Source organism: Gymnogyps californianus, chromosome 27, assembly GCF_018139145.2.
Source record: "Gymnogyps californianus isolate 813 chromosome 27, ASM1813914v2, whole genome shotgun sequence".
Taxonomy (NCBI): Eukaryota; Metazoa; Chordata; class Aves; order Accipitriformes; family Cathartidae; genus Gymnogyps; species Gymnogyps californianus.
The window spans coordinates 6,677,813-6,703,055 of NC_059497.1; the positions used below are offsets into that span (position 1 = coordinate 6,677,813).

General features: G+C 44.2%; 1 protein-coding gene across 9 annotated transcripts in view; it reads left to right on the top strand.

Annotated features, from left to right (window-relative positions):
- Positions 1–25,243, top strand: part of PPP1R12B (protein phosphatase 1 regulatory subunit 12B) — a 125,954-nt gene that overhangs the window by 77,548 nt on the left and 23,163 nt on the right. For 7 of the 9 annotated variants that reach the window (XM_050911236.1, XM_050911240.1, XM_050911235.1 and 4 more), the window contains 3 exons: positions 626–809; positions 1,375–1,487; positions 3,063–3,107. In XM_050911236.1, the coding sequence (XP_050767193.1) occupies positions 626–809; positions 1,375–1,487; positions 3,063–3,107 (342 nt within the window). Of the gene's footprint in view, positions 1–625; positions 810–1,374; positions 1,488–3,062; positions 3,108–5,219; positions 5,287–17,581; positions 17,840–25,243 lie in introns of those variants that run through there. The other 2 variants (XM_050911241.1, XM_050911242.1) reach the window with 2 other exon arrangements.

The window sequence follows — 25,243 nt, forward strand, 5'->3', positions numbered from 1 at the left end:
AGCTGACTTGCTGGAAAGAAGTAATACTGAGGAGTAGTACCGCACCTCAGTGATCTGCACGAGGGATGCAGATATATAGGTGTTGGAGGTTAGCTGTTCCTTTGCTCTCCACTGGGAATTTCACTTTTTTGTCTCTTGCCAGAAAATAAAACTGTAAATCACAGAAAGTGGAATGAGAAGGCTAATGATAGAAATGTGGCCTGGATCCATCCTTGCTGTGCAGACTGGACTGAGGCTTTGTGTTCAGATTTTTCCACAGATGTTCTGTGTGTAATGGAAAGTTAGAGAGACCGGTTTTCTCCCCCTGCCATCGCTTCTGGTTTTTTACTCTAAATCATTCATTTCTATTAGATAACTCGTTTGTCCTGCCATTGCCTGTAGGGACAAAGAGACTGATCCCAGACTTGCCAGCGATGGGAGGGTGCTCTCACATTGTAGCTGTACAATGCTTTTGACATTCATTGCCGTCTGATGGAATGAACCTGACCTGGCAGATGGAGGTGATCACTTCCAGCAGCAGTGAAGAAAACATTACACTCTAAAAGATTAACCAGTTCCCTGAAATCCCAAATCTGCTAGTTCCTCTTCAGTCTACTAACTTTTTGTCATGGTTCTTTGTTTATAGACTGTCTATCGGCGATTAAGGTGCCCAGTACAACCAGACAAACCTACGACACCTGTATCTCCTTCGACGTCAGCACCTCTCCTTTATACAAGTTCATACCTGACTCGAACAAATAAGTATCTAGGTCTTGACTCTGTGAATCCAGCAGATTTCAGAGGTGCAGCCACAGAGATGGAGAAAAATGGTATGTACCCAGGAGAATGAAGAACAGTCAAAGCTCAGGGATTTTCATGAGTTTTAGAACTTTCAATGTGTACAGACAGAGAGAATAAGTTTACTTGTTATTCTGAGGGGAGCAGTATGGGGACCTGCCACCTCACAAAACAAATGTTACTTGTTTAAATGGAAATACTAATGTAGGGTACAGCCTATTGCTTGTAACAGAGAGGGATAACAGGATGTTTTCCATTTTGGATAAGTAAATGAGATAGTAATCCATGGAGCGTTTAGATCTTAGAGCTCAGGGAAGCGATTCCCCTAGTACAGTTTGTCCTCAGAACAGGAGTAAGTCAGGATGATTTGGGGAGAGCTGACAGCTAGGGTAACCTCTCTGGGCTCTGATAAAGGAAGGAGTGTGAGTAACCAGATGCAGTAGGGCACTGAGATTCCATTTCATTTGGTTTAATAACTCTTTTGTAATATAACACAAGCCAAGATGACCTTGATCAGCTTGAAAAGAACCCCAGTACCTTAGCAAAAGCACAGATGTAAATCACTGAAACCAAAGCAGTCTTTCTTTGCTCGGCCAGAGTGTGAAGATCAGGATTTAGACGACAGATCTCCAAACAAACAGTCAATCCGAGAGAGGCGGCGGCCAAAAGAGAGGCGAAGAGGCACTGGCATCATTTTCTCAACAAAAGATGTAAGTTTGAGTTCCTTAGAGAAGAGAAACTTATTCTGTAATATTCAGGGTGAATTTCCTTCCAATTCCAAGCTTCAGATTTTTTTTCCAAGTCAGTTGATTTCCCATTAGTCCTTCCCTCTCCAACTCCATTTCAGACTGGCACTTCCAAAGGAATCACATCCCTGTTTGGCCCACATAAAACCCAAGCAGCAGGCTCTGGGAAGCCTGTTCTTGAGCCGTGAATCAGTGTGATCCTTCAAGAATTGTGAAAGAGCCCCCATGGGAGAAGAGAGATTAGAAGTCTAGTTTCTTTGGAAGAAGGAGGTCACGAGCCATGGAAGTATTTTTCAAATTCCTCTGAGCCCAAATTTGGCTATGCTTTAGGCCCCCTAAAAGGAAGACAATGAGGAATAAAACCTGTGTCTGGATCCCCTGCCCAGCACCAGAGAACACACACAGCATAAATGCAGAAGAGCTGTCCGTGTCGCGGTCGTTTCTTTTAGTCCTGGTTTCACAAGGATTTCTTCAGTCTGAGGGAAGAAATCCAGCCCTCCAAACCTTGGTTAGAGACTCAGGCAGGAAAACAGATCACCTTTTTCAGGAGAGAATAAATATTATGAAATCATGCTTAAGAAGTTTGCAACCATTCTAGTCCAGCTATGGACATACAGCCTTCCTCATGCACTTCAGGGGTAGAGGCTTCCTGCACCATACAATGAAAAAAACCCCAATGGTCTTCCCTGTGGCAACAGTAGATACGTTGAATATTTGGAGTTACAGACAAGTTGAATGGCCCTGCTGGAAACCTCAGAATTTCTATTGAAAGACTTGCCGCAAACACCCCCTTTTTATTATTTTCAAATGATTCTTACATTTTTTTCACTTGCATGCCAAATGTGATTATTTTTTTTTTTCTCATTGTTTTTTTAGTTAAAAGCTTTACAGCTTGCCCAGTTGTCTACTGGATCATTGTAGCAATATTACTAGCTTCAGAGCAGAAGGCAAATGGCTTCTCAGAGTTTTAGTTCATTTCCCTGTTGTCTCTATACGAAACTGCAGCTACAACTTCTGAAGTACCTTGAGTTCAATATGGAGTCAGATGTGATGCCATGGCAGTTCACCATTGCTCCATGAAATCCTGGAGCTGTTACAAAGAGGCAGTGGGTTACAGAGGCTGCGTAAGCGCAGGCTACCTGGGATGACTAGTCTTTCCTCCTGGAGTCTGACTAAAGTGGAGGATATTCTTTGAAAGTCAGTATCATGTCAACACTTCAGATATGCAGTCTTCTCAAGTGTCATGTTTGTTCCCTAAGTATATTAAGGAGTGTTACTCCTTCTCCTACTGACTCTTCAGGAGCATTCACATTGTAGTAGCCATCTGAAGAGAGTAATTCTGTCCCCAGTACCAAGATCTTCTAAACGGCCATTAGGTTACCAAACCTGATCTGGTAATCAGCCCAAAGCATCTAGACAGGTATTTCTTTCGACAGAAGTGTTCTTAGCTTTAACATCAAATCATAAGCAATACATTATCTTCCTGCGATAAAATTTTGTTGTCTCTAAGGCTGCCTAATTATATTGTTTGCTTCCTAGGATGATGATGAAGTTGATGGAAATGAGGAAGTGAAGGAAACTCGGGTAAGTGAAAACATATGTCTAAATAGTTGGTGTTTCACTTTTGAGTGTTGGTGGCAAGAAGTCTTCTATGGCGTTACTCTTGTTTGTACGAGAGGTTCAGGCTCTGTTCAGGAGCTGAGTACGAACTGGGAGGTAGTTCTGAGCAGCAAATTGCTTACTGATTTCTCATCTGAAAGATAAAGAATATCTACAGACTGGCCTCAGTTCAGAAGTTGGCTCTTCGAGAGCTGCATAGGCAGTTCTCAAACCTGGAGGGACTGCAGCAGAAGCAGGGGTGAGTCTCTTACTGAGAGCGCTGTCAGAAGCTGCGATGGCTGGGGAGCGTGGCTGTCAGGTGTCCCAAGGAAGGTGCGTGACCTTGTATCTCAGAATCGCCCTGATGCTGTTATTTTGGACAGTATGTTTTGTATTTCTAAAATCTGCGCTCTTGTCTCCTCGTGGGTTTGTTTTCTTGCAGGAAATTGTCTTGGCAGGCAACACATCAGAGATTGTTCATTGTTCCCCTATTCTTGCAATAGTCTCATCATTCTTCGAGGCCCTTTCTTTCCTTTTATAATAATTACTGAGTCCTTCCAAATTGCCTTGGTTTCTTTTGGTTTTGTCTGTCTTTGTCTAAAACACATTTGAGCTTGACAACATGACTTACTCTGACAGTGTTAAAGCTAAATGCACATCATGCTTTAATAGTTTGGAAATGTAAGACCTGGGAAAAATAGCAAATTTAAGGTTGCATAAGGGTCAGCCTGCTTGTGTGACGTTTAATCTTTGCCAGAAGATGTTGAACTTGCGGTAGCCTTTCCACATACTTTGCAATTCATTAGAGTGATTGAAGCATCATTTTGTTGAAATTAACTTGTTCTTTGCTGAAAATTTTCAGTTACGCTTTTCAGAGTGTATTTTTGTTTTTCTTTTTGCAATACTCAGTCAAAATGGGGCAAAGTCACGGTGAGCCTTGTGGGGACCAGAGACTCACACGATGTTGGGATGGCTCTTAGCATGTGCTTATCTTTCACCGCCAGCCTTTGCTTTCCCAGTGCTTACTTTGCAACGTGAAATGCGGGATATTCCTTCCCATGGAAGCACCACCTGCTTCAAGTAGCCCAGCTCTTCCCACAGGAGTTTCTGTTCATAGTGGTACACAGCTTTGTTAAATCTTCCACTTAACCTGCATGAAAGATTCAGCCATTTATCATCCTTAAAATTGTTTTGACATTTCTGCTGTCTCACAGTAAGACTGAAGGGAGGGATATTTTGTAATGTGTAAAAAGTGATGATAATAGGGACACCTTGTTTCCAGCACTCATGTTTTGGACTTGGTGGGAATGCCTTGTTCTTCTGGGAAGCTGTCCCACATTAGCTACATTAAGACAAAAGAGTATCTGAGGCTGCAGGTTTGGAGCCTTCCTAGAGTCTAGTCCTAAAATTGCTGAAAACTCCATGGAGCACAGTCCTTACCACTCCTGTAGATGGGTAAACTGCACTTCCTAAGAACCCACCGTATGTTCCTGCCCAAAAATTCAGGGTCACCCAGTCTCTTACAATTAATGATGCTGGTTTTCCCCAAATTAATAGCAAGGAATCCTTTTGTCTTACACTTCCCACGATTTTCTTGTGGGTTCCCATGTAATAGCAGAGCAATTTCAGTTCCCGTGGCCCCTTTGCGCACGTGCTTTGTGGCAACAGTCGCCTGTTTTCTTACACACCTCACATATATTAGACCCTGGTTTAGACTCTCCTTCCACTCTGCTGGTGCTGTTTTTCCCATTCTCCCAGTCCTCTTGTTTTTATCCCGTTTCCAGTTCATTTTCTTTACTGCATGCCTCCAGCATCATATCACTTGGTCAGTCTTCCCTGGTTTATTTTACATCCAAATGAGAGAGGTTTCTGTCCTGCTAACTGGCCATCAGTTTGGCAAGAATCACGGAGCAGCTCCTTGCTTTCAGTTCTAGTACTGAAGCAAGGAAGTACAATTGATAATCATTAATTCATCAATAATAATAATAATTCCAGAATGGTAAGTGCTGCCATCAGAGTTGTGAACTCGAACACGCTAGTTGCAGACCCCCAAAGACTCTCCTGATTTTGTGAGCAGTTATTTTTTTTTCCCTCCAGTGTTTATATCTTGGCTGATATTAGGAAGATTTTCACGGGAGCCAAAAAAGGCCCTACTTGAATTCCCTCCTCCAAACTATGCAGCGCTGGAGTTTAGCAAAGGAAAGGTAGATGCAATTTTTGAAAAAGGAGCAAATACATACATGTTGTTCCAATTCTCAGAAGTGGATGAATTATTTTGGCTGAAACTTATGAGCCCAGCGTGGGAAACCAGCCCAGACGCTTTGGCTGAGTTTTAGGCAACTGCGAGCAGTCTCGTAATAGGATGTGTCAGGCAACCTTCATGTGTTTTGCTACCAACCCTGCCTTTCTGCTTGTGATGCAGACTGCTTGGATGCATTCTGGAAAGTTGGAAGAGCAGACAAAGTTTTATTGTGGAATAAATGTTCAAGGGCACAAGGACTTCAGCTGGAAAAAGCCTCTGGGGAAGCAGCTTTAGGAGGGTTTTTTGCGTGGTTCCACTGGGAAGGATATGTAAAGGGAAGAGCCTTTGTTCGGTCTGGGGAAGACCTCGGCTCAAACCAGAGGTGGGGGAAAAAGTTTGGCCACAGTCTAGTCTCCGTTTCTCAGAAAGTAAAAATTGCAAGAGTCCGAAAGATGATGTTAGTTCCAGGCTGAGCAGTGTGGGTAGGCTGGCATTAGGAAACCTTTCCTGCTCCCTGCAAGCCAGTGACTGTGAAATGTCAGCGAGAACTCAGTCGTGGCGGGGCCAGTGAGTATGAATACAATACAGCCAGTGCAGATATAAATCAGTGGCTCTAGTTTGGGATGCAGCACTTGAAGGATAATGATGAAGACTAAAGAGAATGCTCCGATGTTACATTTTGGAGAGGTTTTTCCTTATCCCCGGCTCTTCTGGCTTTGACTTATGCCTGACTTCTGCCATTGCTATTACACAGCAGGAGAAATTTGGAACAAATTTGGAAGGAAAGTGTATTTTAAATTACATACCATACATAACAGAAATAGAAAAACGTTTGTAATGACTTAAAGAATTTTACCTCCTTGCATTTCTCTTTAGTGGCATTACAAATGTGTCTCACCCATGTGTTAGATAGTTTGTCAAAGGAAAACTTTTAAATACAGGGGAATGCACTGAGTGTCATGTTGGTAAAGTAACAATTTCTGGGCAGTAAAAATGTCAAAGAAAACGTCTGTTCTCATGAACTTCCTCTAGGACAGTCTGTATAGCACAGTATAAAACCCAGACACATTAATGGAATTAACTTTTATGCAAGAATAACGCTGAAACGTATGATTATGGATTATGATCACAGTAAGTGTATTAAATAGGCTCCATTCCTGTCTCCCTGTACTTTGATTTATGAAACATGAGTATTTTACATTCTGCAAAACACCATTCAAGCCCACTCTGTTTTGTAAATATTACGTGTTCTGCCTAATTGTACTATTAACATGGAACCACCAGATGCAACTGGACACTAATAAAAACTAAATCTCTGTCTTACAAGGACTGAATTTCGAAGCTTGATTCCATGAATTGTAAGGAAGGACCAATGAACTGGAAAGTTCCTTATGCAAACTAAATGTCTTAATGTTATAGCTGTTGTAGAGTTATGACTTGGGAGTCCTGATTTTGGTATGTTCTATTTCTCACTTATATTTTTGCTTTTAGTGGCATTTTATCTTCCACAGAGACTTCCAATTTAGCTTTTGTAATCGTGCTGTTTGCCTTTGTTAAAGATGGATTTGATAAACAACTAAAAGATCAGAAGTAGCTTTAGTTAGTGTTTTGTGACTTGCCTGTCGTAGCCAGATGGCATGTATTGGGAGCCCTAGGAGTCCTAGCAGCTACCCCGGATCCCCCTATTTTATTGCCCTCTTTCCCCGATGCAGCGCAGTGAAGCGTGGCACTGTGCAGCCTGTCGACGTGCCTCTGGACTGTCTTTTTAAGCTAAGGAAGGCTCCGAGTCCTCCACTTTCTGGACTCACATTGCCTAATATGGTAAGGTATGTCTTCACGGGCTGTGCTGTTTTGCTGGGATACAAGGGAAAGTCGACTAGTAAAAGGGAACAAAATAGGTGAACTTCTTGCTAGGTGATAAGAAAGTAAAATCTTTTAATCTCGATAGTGCTATATGGTACTGTTCATCCTATGCCCTATTGCTACTAGCCCAGGGTCCCTTCTGGGAACTAGGATATATGGAATACTTGTAGCAACAAGTATTTTTCCCTGGTTTTACCCTTGAATATTTACTTCTAGCATAGATGCAGTGTGACATGGGAGGGAAGCCATCTGGCCCACGTCCAAGGCAACGTAGGTGGTACTGTGCGTCACTTGCGTGACTACAGTTAAATTATAGAGCATTTAATTCTGTGTAATGTGAGGCTGTGAGAGATTGGCTCTGTTTAGTCCTGTTTATAAACAAAATGCGATAATGGGTTGTGTATGCTGCAAGGAAAGGAGATCTTTAATAAGTGTATAACTAGCCATATAAAATAGCAGAAAATTGCTGCCAGAGCACAAGGTAACGTTTTGCCGTAGAGCTTTAAATATGGTGAAGAACAGTTTTACTGTGTTTGGAGTGCCCTGGGTTCTTTGGGAGGTGGAGGGGGAACACACTATAGAAATTTAAATTCATTCTGCAAATATTTCTACAAAAAATTTTCACATCTGCACAGATGACTTGCCTCATGAGTTCTCCAGGCTAATGTGCTTGTGTTGGTTTTTCTTAACCTTAATGTTTTGAGAAGGGCATCAGACTTGCTGTCTACTGTCCCTGTTGATACATCATTTAAATCGTCAGCGTGGCTGCTCAGTTCCTATTTACGGCTCTGGGAAAACATATTGTTTGTGCTTAAAGCCAAGCAATCCAAGTTGGCTGTGTAGACTACAGGGTTACAGCTAAATGCGTTCAGGTTAATTCCTCTAATTCATTGAGTTGCTGAATTAGGAAGGTGTAATGTGAAGCAGTGTCCATGATGGAGATGGAGATGAGTAACACAAAACCAGCTAAAATCCGATCTGCGAGTCCCAGGAAGATGAAGCAAAATAGTGAGTCCTCCAGGAATGATTTACAAGGTCATAGACTCATAACTATTTAAGGTAACTTTATGCTTTAACTTCTTGTTTAGTAAATTACTCTCGGAATTTCGGTGTAGTCCGAGGTGACTAATCTTTCTCGGTTGTCAGCAAGTAATTTCTCCTGAAGCAATGGAGCTGAGGTTAGCAACGCATCGGATACCCCCCCAGATACCTTGGCTTTTGCTGGCATTGCTGGGAGGCCTGTGCAGTCAGTTCAAATTATCCCGGTTCGCCCCAGGGTCCTGTCCCTTTGCCTTCGTGGCAGCTATCTCGCAGGTGTCCTGGGATTCTTTTGCTTTCTTCCCAGAAGGAACTGGGAGCAGTGTGATGGATAGGGTGGCAGCAGGATCAGTGCCATGTGTATGCATCTCTCCACCTCTAGTGCAGTGTGGATGCAGCGCAGCCACTCCAGGAGACAGGACCGGTCAAGTTCAGTGTGGCTGCTAGCCTAGACCCCTTGGCCTGAGGAACAGCATTGCTCCCTGGAACATATCCCAAAGACAGGATAAATCTAACTATTATTTTATGTCTAATTTTGTTTGTAATTTTTGACTTTTTAAAGGTTAACAGCATATGTTTGTGCTTATACATGTAACAGACCATCATGTTAATTTTTGTTTGAAACTGTCAAACTCTATCTCATCGTGACATGCTCAAAATTATGGAAAGGAAAAATATCTCTAACTGCTTAACTACTTAGAGCAGGTTCTCTGCCCCTCTGGGAGCTGATGATCGTATTTTGTTGTCAGACATCCAGCAGGCCGTGGGGAAGATGTCTCTCCTGATGTAGTTGAAGACATCCTCCAAAAAATCTGATCTGCTGGATTAAAATTCCTGCATACAGCAGTAGCTGTCTGGGTAGCCCTTAATGGCTGTGTCGTGTTGACACGGCTGTCTGCCTTAGATAATAGGTGAATTGTGCACGGGCAATAGGAGATGGCTTCAGCAGATGCAACTCAAATGTGCTCCTTTGTAGCCCTTCTCACCCATGCTGGTGAATGCTGTGTTGTGGTGCCGTGGCAAAGCCCCTGTGAAGCCAGTAGTCCTTGTTGCCTGGACATACTGTGCAGAATGGTGCAGTTTAGGTAGTAAATGATTTATCTCCCAGATATGTCCAGGAGGAGCGAAAAGCAGAAGCTGTATTGCCAGATGGCTAACAAGGAATTGAAGAGTAATCTAAATTTGTTTGGAAAACTGGAGTCAAATTCCCTGGCAATAAAATATCCTTTGGAAACTACCACTGTAGGAAAATCGTGTGTTCCAGTGATTCAAGTGTGGTGATGCTGTTTGTCCCCCTTGTCTTTAAAAGGTCACTTTTTGTTCTGAGTTTATATCCTCCCACATGCTTCTTTTCAGAAAGAGCCTCATATTTGGAAAGTCATTGTTAGTTTTTTGCTTTTGGACATGGAGTTTCCCTGCTAGAAGTAACATTCTTTGGCAGAAGCTACTTCATTATTTGGTAGGTCAAGATGGAGAATCCTTAAGCTGCAAAAGTCCTTCCTGGCAGGAATTTCCCACCAGCTTTGGTTTAATTCACACCTCAGCACGTTTTCTTTACTCATTATAGTAGGTACCTAGCATGTAGCTAATGCTGGGCACTGTTGTGGGTTGTTATATATATAGGCTTTTTTTCATTGCTCCTAGATTTCATCCTTGGGAGTGAACATAACCTTCTGCACCACAATCTGCTGCTGTTGAAGGAAGGCCAGAAATAGGCTTGAAGCATAGTTAGATAGCAATGTGTTGAAGTTATACATCTGTTTGGCCAGTGGCACTAGAACATTGCTTTGTGTCAGCCGGCTGCTTCCACAGACGAGCTAACCGAAAGGTTTTATAGCCGTGGAGTGGCTGGGGCGGGAGGGAGGTAGGCAGAATCTGATGAATTTAGATAAACAGCAAAATGGATCATGACTCTGTTGTGAGTGCCCCGAGATTTCTATTTCTCTATGTCATATTTTGGAAAGTCCCTTGGCTTGAAATAGCTGTGTTTACATCTGGTTCTTATATTAGTGTTTGCTTTCTCAGTTTCCCTGACATGGCCTGTTAATATCTTTGCAAATTTCTGCTACATTCCTCCTTTGTAACTGAGCATGCTTGTGCTTCTTCATCCTTTGCAAGAAAGCTGGATCGGGGAAGAGGGAACCTGTCAGTAAACACTTGCAGAGTGCAACTGCTGAACGACTTCGACTGGAAAATATTATGTTCTAACACTACTTTATCCTTCATGGTAGTAACTGGATGAAATCGCTTGGTTTTTGGCATGAGCAATGTTCTAAACTGGACTTCTGAGTGGACAGTGGAAAGCATCTCGCCGGATTTTATCAGGCTGCTTTTTTTGAACGAAACATGGTATTGAGTTCGGGAAAGAAGTCTGACTGTGAAAAGACAGAGCCAGGTTTCGGGTGGACATGAAGCAAGTTATCTGTAGACATCAGTCTTCACACTGGTGTGTAGACATCGTGAGGATTATGCCATGAAAATACGCAGTGCTGGGGTCGCCCCGGGCCTCTGGGTTTGTAACCGTGGTTGCATTTACAGCCTTGAATGGAATCAAATCTGTGGTCTCGGAGACATTTATTTTTGGCAAAGCAGTCACTGCCACATCTGTCTCCCTCTGACAGGAGACCGTTGCTGCAGCATTGTTTTATTGTTGTTGATTATTTGCTACCATTGCCATCCCTTTCTGTAACCTCTTGCCATCAGCCCTTCTGGAGGTGATGAACTCAAGATAATGAAATCCTTCTCCCTCTTCTGCAATCTTCTCTTTAAATTCAGTTCTCAACCTCTGAAGTTAGGGAGGTCCCCAGAGGTGTCAGTGAACACCCCTGCTTCTCGTCCTGTTATACATGCTGGATTTGAGTGTTCAAGGCACCTTGTCCATTCTTCCAAAAACTCAATTCTGCTCCACAGAACTGCTGGAAGACTTTTCTCCTGCATGCACAATTTGACACTTACAGGTGCTAAAATGATGTTTCTGTGCTGAGAATGGTGCTTTTTAAACTCTCTTCACTACTGCTTATTTTCTGTATTTGTAAGAAAGCAAAACCAAAAGAATTCTGAAGTTTCATATTTAAAATGTGCTATTCTCAGCCCACACTAAAATTATCTGCTTGTACTGCTTAATGCTAATCCAGGTATGCCTAATGGGTGTAGCTTCCAGCCTTTTTATGATAAATTTAGTGATGGGAATAAAAAGTGGAGGAAGTATGATGCTATACATGCAATTATAGAGTGTCAGCTGCTCTGTTGTGTTTGGGAGGAGAGGAAGATCCTTTCCTTCTGCTTCTTATCTGTGAGACATAACGCCAGATCTGCTCATGGGAATCCTAGTCAGTGCACTGCAGATGAAAGCCTGTTCACTTCTACGGTTTGTATTCCATTTATGGCAAACTGCTGCAGTGCCTTCACATCACGTTTACAACACAGCTTATTGCCTGACCAATAATTTCTTTGCTACAGCCCTTCAGCCTTCTGTTGCCGAACATAACCATTACTGCCTTTTTCAGTTCTAAATAAACCCTGCGAAGCTATAATTGAACCTGTTAAAGCTTGCATATAATTTTAAAGTAATTTATTTACAGGGTTTTGAAGTGGTTTTTATATAGCATGTATCAACTTTTCATTATCCAAAATAATAGTGGGTTGGGTGTTATGGTGAATACAGCTGCTACGGCTTTGACCCTGAGTTGTCCCACATAACGGCAGCCACTCTTCAGCCCTCTGGATTCTTACAGTGTATCTGCAAACTGGATTACAGTTTGTAGATAACAGAGTTAGCTGCACAAAAAAGAAGGCTTATTATTACAACTTTTAAAGACTGGCTTTTTGTCGCATCTCCTGGGTTGAGTGACAGTGCTGCTAATTCCAAATCAACTCTATGCACTGAACAGTTTCTCAGCAGAACCAGCAGAATTTCTTTGTGCAAAAAGCGATGGGTATGGGGAATAAAGATGTGAGAGCAGGAGGGTTAACAAGACTCAGCCTCTTATTTGCGGGTGAATTCCTTTCCAAATGTTTTGGTAATACTCTAGAGACTTTATACTGCAAGATCCCACATAGAGGAAGAAACGACTGGTGTGCAGGTACCCGAGGTGCAGTAGCCACCGGTACTGTAACCTTTCATCTGACTATGTTAAAACAAACCGGTATTCCTGGCTTGTCAGACCCAATCTCAGATTGATCACGGGCTTTTCCTTTGCACATAACAATGCTCGTGTTTGATTTGGATGTATCGGAAGACAAGTGCAAGGCGAGTAAGAAACTCTTCTAGGGACAAAGTTGTACCATTTAGTGTGTGCAAAGACTGCACATTATTTAGGGCTTAAGTAATCACAAATATAGGACATCCTGAGGTGAAGGGAATCAGAGGATTTATTAAACTTTGCCCCCAGTATAAATGTTATTACAAAGGGGAGGTACAGTCCTCTTACACTATGGATTTAAGTTTTCTATGCCAATCCTGTAACATAAAAGCAATAGGAAATCTAATCTTGACTCTGTTCTCTATAGCCCACGTCAACAGTTCAATAGTTAATGGATTTTTCATGTTTAAACTGAGTTTCTCTGGATTTTTTAGAGAACTACTTTAGACCCAGAACAATTATTTTATATGCGTATAGTGGCTTTGTAGGCTGGTTCTTGGAAACAACTGCCAGGATAGTTTATTTCAATCCGTTTCTCCAGAGAAATGTCATGAGAATAAATGCAGCTTTAGAATTTATTTAAGTATTGCATAAAATTACGTATTTCAGTGTTTCCCTGGACTGGAACATGACTCAACACACGAACAGCGTGCTCTCCTCCTGCAGATGGGAAATCCAGAAGTGAGGGTTGTGAAGATTTTTTTTAATTGACTAGCAAACAGCTAAACTCTGTAGAAGGGGGTACCAGCGGTGTCTGGGGCTGCATTAAGGAATTAGGGGGGATTTCTCTGCTTCTCAAAGAAAAGTGAGCAAAATGGTCTCAGCGATAGGTTCAAAGGAAAACATGAAGTGTGTTGCCTGCCTCGCCCTCTTGCTGCTCGTCCAGTTGGGTTATAATTCGCATCTTGTGTCCCTGCAGTACAGCCCCGTTGTTCTTGCATTGCTTGGCCCAGTGCAGGAGAGGGTCACAGTAAGGGCTAGGCCACCGGTGAGACCCCATCCTCAACGGCTGAGTGTGTCAGTCCCAGCACACCTAACTCAAACTGTTCTCTAGCACTGAGGTCAGCTGGCAAGGAAGGCTCGTCCGTGTTACCGAACCCTCTTACCCTCCAAATTGGTGTGGCTGTGTCCAAGGCGCCTGTTGGGAACGGTCCCCGCGAGTGCCCAGGTTGTGCATGGAAGAGCATGGTTGGCCAAGGACAAGATGATGCCAGAGACCTTCCGACAGCTCAGCGGTCTGCAGGATTGTGTGCTGGTGGGCAGGGGTGGTCCCTGGCTGTGTTTAGTTTCATAGATGTGGCCAAGGAGACCCTGTGGGAAGGTATGTGGTGTGCAGAGCATCCTGGTGCTGTGTGGCCCCAGTTCATGTCATCAGCTCAGCCCCTCCATCAGCTGCCCCTTGTATAGCTGGAGACGCCAGCGTGCTCTCCAGTACGTGCCTGCTCGGGGAGATAGGGAGATTTGGCTACGAATGAAAGGAGTCAGCTGAATGGGAAGTAATTCAGTGATGTACAAGAGTGTGTGGTAAACCTGATGTGGAAAATGACAGCTAGGACTTTGAGAAGATATTTTGGGGATAATTTGTTCCAAAACTACCAACTACTCTCCCTCAAGTTTTATTAGAATTCTGGTCTCCCAAGAGGGCTTCTCCTTTCCTTCTCCTCTGCACTCCTGGAGAACATGCCATGGGCTCACATCACCCGTGAGCATCGCTCTGCAGCTCTGGCTTTAACTCCTAGCTTTGTTTCCCATTTTTGTCTGCTGCAGGTTGGAAAGTTACAGTGCTGCTTAAATTCATCAGTGTCACGTTCTGTAGGTGAAGATTTTCAATGCAGATAAAAGGGGTGTTTGTATTTTTCCCCTCAAATTTAGCTCAGGGCTTCATCCTCTTTCTGATACATCATTTTCTTGGATATGGGTCCTCTTCTCTAACTAATTAAAAAAAATTGGGTGCAAACACAGGTGTCGTTACTAAAGAAAGGGAGGGACAGCCATCTGAAAGGAAAGATGTCTGAAAAGAGTGATCATAGTCAAGACCATTGCTCTAAGTATAGGAAATAGTTGTGCTGCTGTACTCAAAGATGAGAAGAAATTTTAAAGTGATGTTGCCCAGAAATATGCTGCAGCATTTATTATATTATTAATAATTATTATTATATATTATATTATACATTATATAACGTTCATCCTCATGAAGTTACAGGATTTGTGTCCAGTGGTTGTGGAAATGCTTATGGAAGATGGCTTTTTTGCCTGTCTTTCTGGTAGCTGTATAAATATTCCTTAGCAAAGTAAGCGGCACCGCAGCTATAGCACAGACCAGGTTGCTGGTTCTTACTGAGGAATATCCTTAACAGACAGAAACAGTCAGATCTAAACCATGACCTTGAATATGACAAACATCAGGACGACAGCGCTGCAAAGGAAGAGTCGGGTTTCATACTTACACAGGGGAACACTTGAAAGTAAACCGTACAAAACGGCAGGAAGAAACCCGTAAATTAGGCACCTTTGTTGAAATAATGATGAAACCCAGCGTGTTTTGCCATATTGCGTCTCGTCCTGCTGTCTTTCTCCTGGCTAATAAGGATACTAATTCTCATGCCACCCCTTCTCTTTAAAATGAGTTATTGTCCACCAAGATGTGTTTTGTCAATCTGTGAGGCATCTGCACTCGATGACTAATTAACTTTTAATTAGTAGGGAATAGAAAGCTCAGTTTTTGTTTTGGTTTGAGGCTCAGGCTGTGAGTTCTGTACTGAAATGTTGATTTTGGAGCTTTCCCGCCCCTCCTCAGCAGAAACGTGACCATCGAGGGATGCGGCAACAGTTCATTTAGGACTGGACGGGAGGGGAAGCAAAACCCTGCAATTTAGAGCTGTTTAACTCCACCTTGGTGACTAAGCTGGGCTTTGTCAGCCTTGTAATTGTGATTGAGACACTCCAGCCTGCTGGTGGCCCCACGGGTTAGCCCAGTTTCATTTTTCGTACTCTTTTGAAACCCCAGAAACTGATACTAGTGCAAAAGGATCACCCGTGTGTGCAAGTTCTGTAAATACGCATTTAAAATGTCTGAATTACCTTGTTGTCGCTGTACGGCAAAGTTGGATTCCAGACTGCTGGGAGAGGTGGAGGGTGGGGGTGATGAGTGCAACAGATGGAAGCTGGAAAGATCAGGGTCCTGCCATAGTCTCCTTGAGCAGCGGGGTGCCTGTCACTACCTTCTTGTGTGTCTGGGCTTAATTTCCATACCTTTAAAAGGGAATGCAGAAATATTGCCAGGCAGAATTAGACCTCTCCAAACTCCCCCCCCGCCCCAGTCAGTGAATAATGAATCCCCTCCTTCCTCATGATGAGATATCAAGTAGAAACCTGATATCGAAGTGACTTTCCTAGAGAAGGACAATCCGACAGCCCCGTTTCCCTCTCCCCATGGTCACGTAGCGATGCTGCATCGCCCCTGGTTAGTGAAGATGCAGGATGGCAGGAGAAATTAATGCAGCTGCTATTCCAGGCACCCCTCCCCAACTATGTGTCAGTAAAATTACACAGTTGCCAAGCAGTGTGCAAAAAAGGGCCAATATTTCAGATCAACAGAGAGATATCCAAGTGTAGTAATACTCTTAAAATAATTTTATATAGATATTCTTCTGCACTTGCTAGGAAATGTTTGATGACAAAGCAGCCTGTGGAGCTGGAGCAGAACGTGCGCTGCAGATACGTTAACTCCAGGCACCCAGCGACTTGGTCAGTAGCTGATTTGGGGTGTGAATGAGTCCGGATGAGGACACATCCTTCGCGGTGGTACTGTTCCGTTAACACTGCCTTACTGCAACTGGTCCCATGCAGATACCTGGGCTGATGCCTTTCCAGCAAAGAAAAATCTACATTTGCAACCTTATGGTTGCAAGACTGTATTTAGTGTATGAAAGCTATGAAATCAGCGCACCCACTGTGTGTTTGTGGGCATTTTTCAAATGACCATCCCGTGTGCTTATTTAGATAGGACATGAGGGACAGCCACTTGCCTTTGCAGTGAACAATCTTGCTGTCTCCGAGACACTGTAGAGCGGTTTTCCAGTGAGCTAGCTTGTGCAGCAGCAGCACAGCTCAGCAAAGAGCTAGCTGGAAGTTTGTTGAGAGGTACATGCTCTCCCCACCCTTTTTCCTTTCTTCCAAGCGCCTCTCCCCTCCTCCTCAATCCCAAACGCTTGTTTGAATGAGTGTACATTACACAAGCTCCGCGTCGCCTTCTCACAGCTCGAAACAGGCTTATGAGCAAACAACAAAAATCCTGTTGTGCTGCATGAGTGTGTCCTCCCTTTAATGGTATGAACTGCTCCTTGTCCTTTAAAATATCTCCCTTTGTCGCAGTCGCAAAACGCGTGCTGGAATTTAAGCTTTGCAAAGTGCCATCAATTTGCCTCCGACCTCCCGCTCGCAGCCCGCCAGGCCTTGGGAGCTTGTAAGTTATTTTCTTTTCTTCCCTCCCGCCCCCTTTTGGTTTTTTTTCTTTTTTTCCCTTTTTTCCCTACAAGTGGCAGCCCAAATCCCAAGCTGAAAGTGAATCGCTGCTGCTGGCCGTGCTCCAGCATTCCTCGCGGAGCGAGTCAGGATCTGGAATGTCAGAAGGCAACGGCGGGGAGGGTCGGGAGAAGCCTGAGCGTGGGTAACGGCGCCCGGGAGGAGGAGGAGGAGGAGGACGGAACAAAACACAACTTCATCTGGACTGCCCCTTTCCAAACCAGTGTTTGTTCCTGATTTATGCTTTCGCGTTTCGCTTAAAGCATGCAGCTCTGCGCAGTGACGGCAGAGAGCTCGCAGCAGCGCTCCGGAGTAAAACAGGTTTTGGTTTTCTTTTCCTTTTTTTTTTTTTTTTATTTGGCAAAAGCTTCGTGCCTAGATAAACCCAGCTGGTTTTCCAGCTCTCTCTCTTGAGCCGGGAGTTTTTGCCTCCTGCAGTTTTAGGGGGAGATCACTCTGGTCCTGTGGCATACGCTCTGGACAAGGGGAAATGTCCTTTTGCGGAGAAGTCGGGATGGGCCCTGGCCGGTGAGGCTGGCACAGAGCAACACCCGGCGCTGGAGCACAGCGAGTCCTTGACACTTTCTCCTTTTCTTCTCGGACAAGAAACATTGTGGAGCCTCAGCTCTCCCTGCAGCAGATTAATGCCTAAAATTATACACCCTAAACAGCAGGGTTTAATTACCAGAGCTGTGAATAGTTTAATTAGTTTGTTCTGACCTTGGAAGAAGGACCTGCCCAGCGCCGTAGAGCGACAGGAGAGCAAGACTTGTATTGCTTCGTAAAGACACCCAGCCTGCGAGGCCATGTCGTCCTTGTACACCAGGAGTAAAGAATATACTCGCAGCAGGAAGGCTCAGTCAGATTCTCCCCCGTCCTCTCCTTCCCCGATCGCAAAGACACTCAGAGTAAGCAGCTTTTTCCTTTCTGTATTACATGGAGACCTGCTGGGCACGTGCTCTGAGCAGAGAGTGGTGGTGGTGGTTTGTTGCCTTACACTTGGAGACCTGTGTCTGTGGTTTGCTTTGGGAGGAGGATGGTTGAAATGAAACTTGGGGAGGTGCCTCTGCAGCAACAGGTTTTAAGCAAGCTGCCAGAGCCCTTGCACTGGGATTTTTTGCATTAATGGCTGTAGGGAGTTGCTGTGATGGTAGTTTCCCCCCTGTCCTGCTTTTCATAGAAGCATCGCTCTCCTGGTAGTCTGTTGCTGGACAAAAACCTCACCAATGAAAATGAGGCAAAACCTGACCAGCTTGTTAAACTGCGCTCTTTCCATAAACGCTTTGATATTGGTGGTGAAACGAGGTTTGCTATCCAGCTTTCACCCTTGGGGCTGTGCTGACCTGTGGTATAGTTTAATAATTTCAACAGAAAAAAAAAAAAAGAAGAAAACCACCTGTAGCAGAGGGCAGGTCGAGGTAGTTAACCAGTCCTCCCCAAACCAGAGCTGGTGTCCCCATCTACCAAGGTGTTTGAAAGTTGGGAACATTTCGTAACAGTATTGCTGATAGCTCTGGAGTCATGTGAAAGGCTAACACGAAACTCTCGGGGTCCCTGTTGTTACACGGGCAGTCTCTTCGCCATCAAGAAATGTTATCATGCTGGAGTCAAAGCCTGGAGGAATTAGTTTTAAAAAGGCAGGCTAATTTTAGATGTAAGCATTAAATTAATCTGAGCACTAGTGTTTGCTCAAATCAGATATGCATTGTCTGCTCCTTTTGAAGTGACAGATCTTGGTCTGGAAAAAGCATTGCCCGAAATACGTAAGAAGGGTTTTAACCTGCTGCCGTGGTGTTAATGGAGGCAGTCCCTGACCTCGGGAACTTCAGCCTCGATGGCTTTCATGGCTGCTGGTTGCCCCTGGGCTGTTAACTGTTTAACCCAGGAGCAGGAGTCTGGGCTTTCTTCCTGTCTGCAGTCAGGGTGTCTCTGGGGAGGTTTTAGATAATCTAACGCTATCCCCTGTGTGCTTAGATGGACTTTCTTCATCAGTTTTTACAGCTGTACTTACCATTCCTCAGTAAATTGCCACAGTATTGATAACCAGCTTAATAGCAGCTGGGGAACCTTTCCAATGTGTTCTTACTCATAGAGTAAAGCTGAAAATGTTTTAATTTCTTTCAAAACCCAAGTTTTTTAAGATCAGTCATGCTCAGCGTACACAGACTGACTCATTCCCCCCCCCCTTATGCATCTAGGCATATAAACAAGTGACAAACATCTCGCAAGAGCCATGACTGCTGTATTCACGGTGCATGCCTGTCTGATGCAAACTAACAGGAGGTGCTGGTTTTCTCTGTCGATAGCCATGATGGGATTGCAGGCTCCTGGGGGGCCCCGTGGGTGTTGGAGGAGGTGGTGGGAGCTCTCAGGTGGGTCAGAGGCAGCAGGTGGGTACAGAAGGGTGCCGGGTGGGAATGGGAGGGCCTGGAGAAGAGCTTTCCTCAGCTTCTTGTGGTAGTGGGATTTTGGTGAAAGCAAACACATGAGCACAGAAATCTTGGCGGTTCTTGCAATAGTAACGGTAATGCCAGCTGTGGCTCCAGAGCATCGATGGGGGAGAAGCCAGACCGGGAGTGCAGCAGCATCGACTCACGAGTCAGTATAGGAAACAGTCCTGGTGCTGTCTGGGTTATGGAAGTAGCCCATGCCTTAAAGGCTAATTAGGGGAGGATTTACTTCAGGCTAGAAAAAAGTGTCTGAGTTAACCAAGACAACATAATTCTGCCACAAGCAAGAGAAATAATGGAGTGCGGTTTTCTATGGATTTGTCCCATGTGTGTATTCCCCCCACACACACACCCCCCCCCATGCCCACAGTAACAGCAGCCCTTGCTGCAGGGTGCCACCAGCCTTAATAAAACAGGTAGGAATGTGATATCTTGGAGTCTTTTATCTTTCCATCCAGTCAAGATTGATACCAGCAGACCTGTGGACTCTAAATGTTCCCAGCTGAGCAGGGGTGCGAAAACACATGAGCAGGCAGGGAGCCTCACACATGGTACAGATGTGGAAAAAACCTCTTAGAGAACCAGACAAAGCAAAGAAGGTTTTACTTATTAAGGTATCAGTGCCAAACAGCTGCATTCAAATGTCATTTGCAAAGCAGTTTCCTATGGCATTCCCTGCTGCACTTGCCCTGCTGCTTGTAATGCTCCTCCTTAGGTGTTATGATAATACTGCATGTGGTTTTTTCCACCTTTAATTGCTGGGATCTCCCCAAATGCACAGCTGGGAAGGGTGAGTGCTTTGCAGTGAACTCATACAAGTCATAAGAAAGGCAATACCCTTGAAGAGGGCAGGGGAGCAAAAGGCAGAGGAGGTTCTGGTGAGAGCAGGGTGTTGGTGTGTGACCACCTCCATGTGCAAGGTCAGCACTGTCCTGTTGCCCCTGAACCTCCGCAAGCTAAATTACTTAATTTCTTGTGTCACAACAGAACAGCCCAGAATTATAGTCACCCATACAGAAATAGCCAAGTAAATCCTGTTAAATCACCCAGGGTGAACATTGCTAGCTCCACCTTTTCAGTTGCTTTAATGAGAATGTTGCCAGAAAGTGGAAACTCAGATCCCTTTGAAATCAATTCAGATCGTCCTGTTATTTGGCAAAAGCTTCCATTTTTGTGGCAGTGGGTACTTTTTCATCACAAGTTTTGCACCATACTGTTTTACCTCGAGGTTTCTCTTCCTCAAAAAATATTATTCACATAGTCAGTTCCAAAGGTGTAATAGGCAACCCATGGTATGAAACCTATCATGCATAAGTAAGCAAATAAATGGCAGGATTGGAAGAATGAGGGTGAAAGCGAAGACTGAATTTTCTTTTTTTTTTTTTTTTTAAATCCTAGTTATGCTGGGCCAGTTGTTTTTTTCATAGGAAATACCCTGTAGTTTGTGTTTAGGCTCATCCATCTGTTCGCTGTGGTACTTCATAACCCTTGCATTTCTCCATGGGATATCGGTTAGACAGGAAAATGAAAGCTAAGGAGAATGCATGCTCCCAACTTTCTGCACGGATTGTAATTGCAGCTTTTCTGTTGTTTCCCGCCTCTTTGTCAACCAACCTGCCTTTCTTCTACAGACTGCTCCTCCTTGTCTTGTCATCCAACATTTTTCGCTGTAAAAAAGACCATCAAAATGTGAAACCCTCATCAGCGTGCATGTGTACTGTTCATTCAATAGTGGCTGCATCCCTCTGGCTGCCATCACTTGATGGTTACTACTCCTTGAGAGTCTCTACATAATTCTTGTTGTCCTGGCCATATTCACAGTTTCACTACAAGGCTTTTTCCCTCTGATGTTAGATCGCTCCCTCATTAAGCCACCTTCACTGCTCATTATTTGAGCTTTCCAGCTGAATTTTTGTCAGTAAGGGCTCAGCAATAAAGTTTTAAGTATACTCAGTGGTCTGTACTGATTGATTTTATTCTGCCTTTCATTGGAGTGTCTGAAGGAGCCGCGCTAAGTGGTATGTGGGATGCAAGAGCATCACCTTGTATGGGCCATATGTTTTCACCGAGTCACTTAATAGTAATACTTGAGCGTAAAAAGCAACAGTTTCCAAATCGCTGTCTCTGTTAGCCAGCCTCCAAATCAAGCCCGCGGTTGCTCTGAGCAGTGATTACCATGGCAGCAAATGTTTCTGATCTGGGTGCGATTTTGATGTGGACATGTACGTCTAGAATGCAAAGCAAATCTTAAAGGAAAAAAAGCTAACGCACAAAAATGTTAGCTGTTTGAGCCGCAGATGCTTGGCATGCAAATAAAACCAGCATGGTTTGGATATTAATACATAAATAATGGTATAAAATCTTAGAGGTCTGGTAATGCGACCAAACCAGACTTCTTTTAATCAGCGAGAGATGTCCAGGAGTGCTGAGAGGTTGGTAGAAATGCCTGATCGGATTGCAGCCTTCGTAGAGTTTTGAATATAAATGTGTCTGACAGTCAGTTTTCACTCTGTGAGTGCTTTTGCAACAAGTTTTATCCTGTTTCGGATATTCATGGTAACAGGTTTATTCTCACATTAGGTAGACCTGTATGAATCATTTGGCTTGCTGTGCTGCCGCTGCAAATGTGTTAGAGAATAAAGAGTGTTGTGAAAACATTTATCCAGAAAACTTTATCTTCCTGGGTTTCCATTTCGTGGCTTGGACTCGTTCTAGTTGTGATAAAAATGATGCTGCATAAATTGAAATGGGGTCAAATAAGTTGTCTCATGACATTTTCTGTCTAATTTCTGGATTGCTGACTAGTTACGTAGTATTTGCGGAAATTATTACCTCCTTTCCCATTAGCCAACAAAAAACGTGGGATACTGAAACTTGAACTTTAAGGCAATTAACCTTAGTCTGTGTTCTTCAGCACCTTGATTTGCTTATCACTGGTTATTTCTCAAGCGTCATGTTGCTTAGATGGGTATCGGTAAGAAATCCTTCTGGGTTCTGTTTGTTCTCTGATGTTTTTTGAGTTTTCGCCTGTAAATGTCTGTATCTGGCAGCGCATCGGGAACTTCTAGTCATTCTTAGGCACCACCCGTTAGATGTTCCCTGCTGTGACTCAGTAGCCAGACTCGTGTCCTGTCGCTGGCTACATGTGGGTGTATAAATAAAAAGGGTCAGGGCACGTGCGCTGACCCATGGGGTAAGTGGCTTGTGTCCCTGCAGCTAAACTTTCTTCTTCAACTCTCCTCCCTTCCGAGGAACAGAGCGAATTGATCCAAGCCAAAGCCATGGCAGGGATTCTGTTAACTATTAAAGGGTCTGAATGGTCATGGACAATTCGGAAAGAAGCATGTGATGTAACGCTACAACCTCATTTAAAACTCCCATTTTGACCCTCTACCGCCTGGTCAGTGATGGGTGCCTTTGAAGAAGCTGGTTAAGCAGCCAGAGAGCAATCGGTTGTGATAGCTCAGCTTTTGAAACCATTGCCCATTGTGGGGCAAGGAGGCCAGGAGGTCAGAGGACAACTTGAGGTTGCACCAGACCAGGGCATCAGCCTCGACTGTGAAAGGGGTGAAGGGAGAAGGAGAAAGAGGATATCTTTAATTTGGGTCAGCTCATGGTACAGCCACAAAACCAAGCACGTTGGCACAGCTGAGATGGGGAGGTGCTGTGGGATGGGAATGAGCAGCTGCGGGAAGTGATGGGGAGAGCGGATGGAAACTCTGTAGGCAGCAAACCACTTCAAACTGCTGAACTGGAAACCAATGTTTACTTCAGTTGCAGGAGCCCGTTATAGTTTTGTTTTTCATAAAATGAATACAAACCCATAGAAAACAGGGCTAGAAGAGACTCGGAGCTCGGTCCATCCGTTTTCCCAGGGCACCAGCAGCTGTACCTGTGCTGTTCCTGACAGATGGGTCCTGTGCTTGCAGACCTTCACCAGTGGAGATGGTGCCTCATGCACTGCAGCTGCAACTGGTGGTCAAAGAAAAACGTATGGACCTCAGGGAATTGTTAGGTTGTTGTTGGTTTGGGGGTTTTTTGTTGGGTGGTTGGGTTTTTGGGGGGGTTGTTTTTTTACAACGATCCCAAATTGCTGAGGTTACTGTTGCAGTTCAGTAGAAGTAAGATCTTTGGAGCAGAGATCTTCAAAGAGATGAGAGTAGCTCCAGGTTCAGATCGCTGACTGGCAGCTGGTCTGGAGCTATTTTAGCCTGAAACAAATGAGGTGGGGGAGAGAGACAGTATAAACTGCCTTAATTCTAAAAGCACAAGATGCTTCGTGTGATACAGAGGGGTCAGCATACCTAAACCATTGCTTCTCCATGCAAGCGCTGCCTATGGCCGTAGCGGCTGCCACGGGGATGCCATGTGGCTGCAGGCTGGAGGAGGTGTTCGCCAGATCTTGGAGCATGCTTCACACCAAAAAGTTGGCAGGTTGGCTTTAGGCAGCTTGGATCCTGGCTAGAGGCCAAATAGGGTTTTCAATACCTGATGATAAAACCTGAAAACGTCCCGCTAGAGCATTTGCAGGGGCAAGGAAGACATTGTTGCCTGCAGGCCTGTGGCATTCTCATGTTGAAGAAATTTAGGAGCACAAATCTCTTCTTGTGTCACTTGGCCATTTGGCTTTTATTTCCTCATGTCTGGGGAGTTTTGTCTAAGATCACGTCGTTTTGCAAAATTAAATTTTTCACCAATAAAATTTGATCCCTTAGAAAAGAAGGAAAAAAATAAGAGCAACAAACCCGGGTTTCTGAATTGTGGCCTTTACTAAATTAAAATACAATCCAGCTTGATGTTTTGCATGGTGAGTTTTATCCCCGAGAGACAGCGGTAATAAACTGCAGCTGCTGCAAAGCCAACAGGCCACGTGAGGTGCACGGGGAACTGAGGCACAGGCTGGCAATCACACAAACCAGGGTACAACTGCAGAAGGTTGAGATGTGTTTGGGGTGGCAGGAGATGCGGTCATCCGTCCATTACAGCCGTATGTATTTGTTTCTGATGAAATACATGCTAGCCATACTGAAAATGATGTGATCTGTTGCAGGCAGCTGCCAAAGCCACTATTCCATCTTGGAGAACCTTTTAATATTATGCTTCAGTAACAGCAGTTTTTATTAAGCAAAGTTTATTGATTTATAGTTTGTGAAAACATATTTTGCATCAGGCTTTTGGGAGTTGGAGGTTATATGGAGGTGGTTTGGCTACACTGGATTATTAATCATATCAGTGGGATTTTGTAATCCTTGCATTTGTACAAATGCAAACTTGAGTTGGGAGGCAGCACTATTCATCACGTCAGCTGCAGCTAACAGGACGCTGTAGCAAACCGCAGCTCTCAGGTCAGCAGAGCAGCTTCCTGAGGGAGGCAATGACCTCAAAAAACTGTATCGAAAGCAAAGTTCAACCAGAACTTCTAATTATTCTGCACCCACTGGAAAACCAAACTTCACCCCAACCATACCTGACTTGAAAGACAAATGTGACTTCAGGGGAACGCCAAGTGGAGTTGTACCTCGATGGGGATGGGTCTGAGGTGTACCAGGCAGCCTTCCTCTTTGCTTATCCTCTTCCCAGCTCAGCTTGGAGAGGCTGTCCTTTTTACAGCTGCCCTGCATCAGCGCAGCCAAGCACGTAAACCTGTGGAGGTGTAGGAGCAGCAGAGCTACGTAACTGCGGGAACGTGGTGGCTTTTGCATGTAAGAGGGAAAGAACTGACCCCAAAAGCAGCTGGCTTTGTTTTACATTTAATTTCTAAAACACGATGCACCAGGAGGATATTTGCCAATGCAAGAATAAAATTCGAGGGGTTCCTAAAACTTCCCCTCTTGATTAAGAAAAGGGAGGACAGCAGGGCTG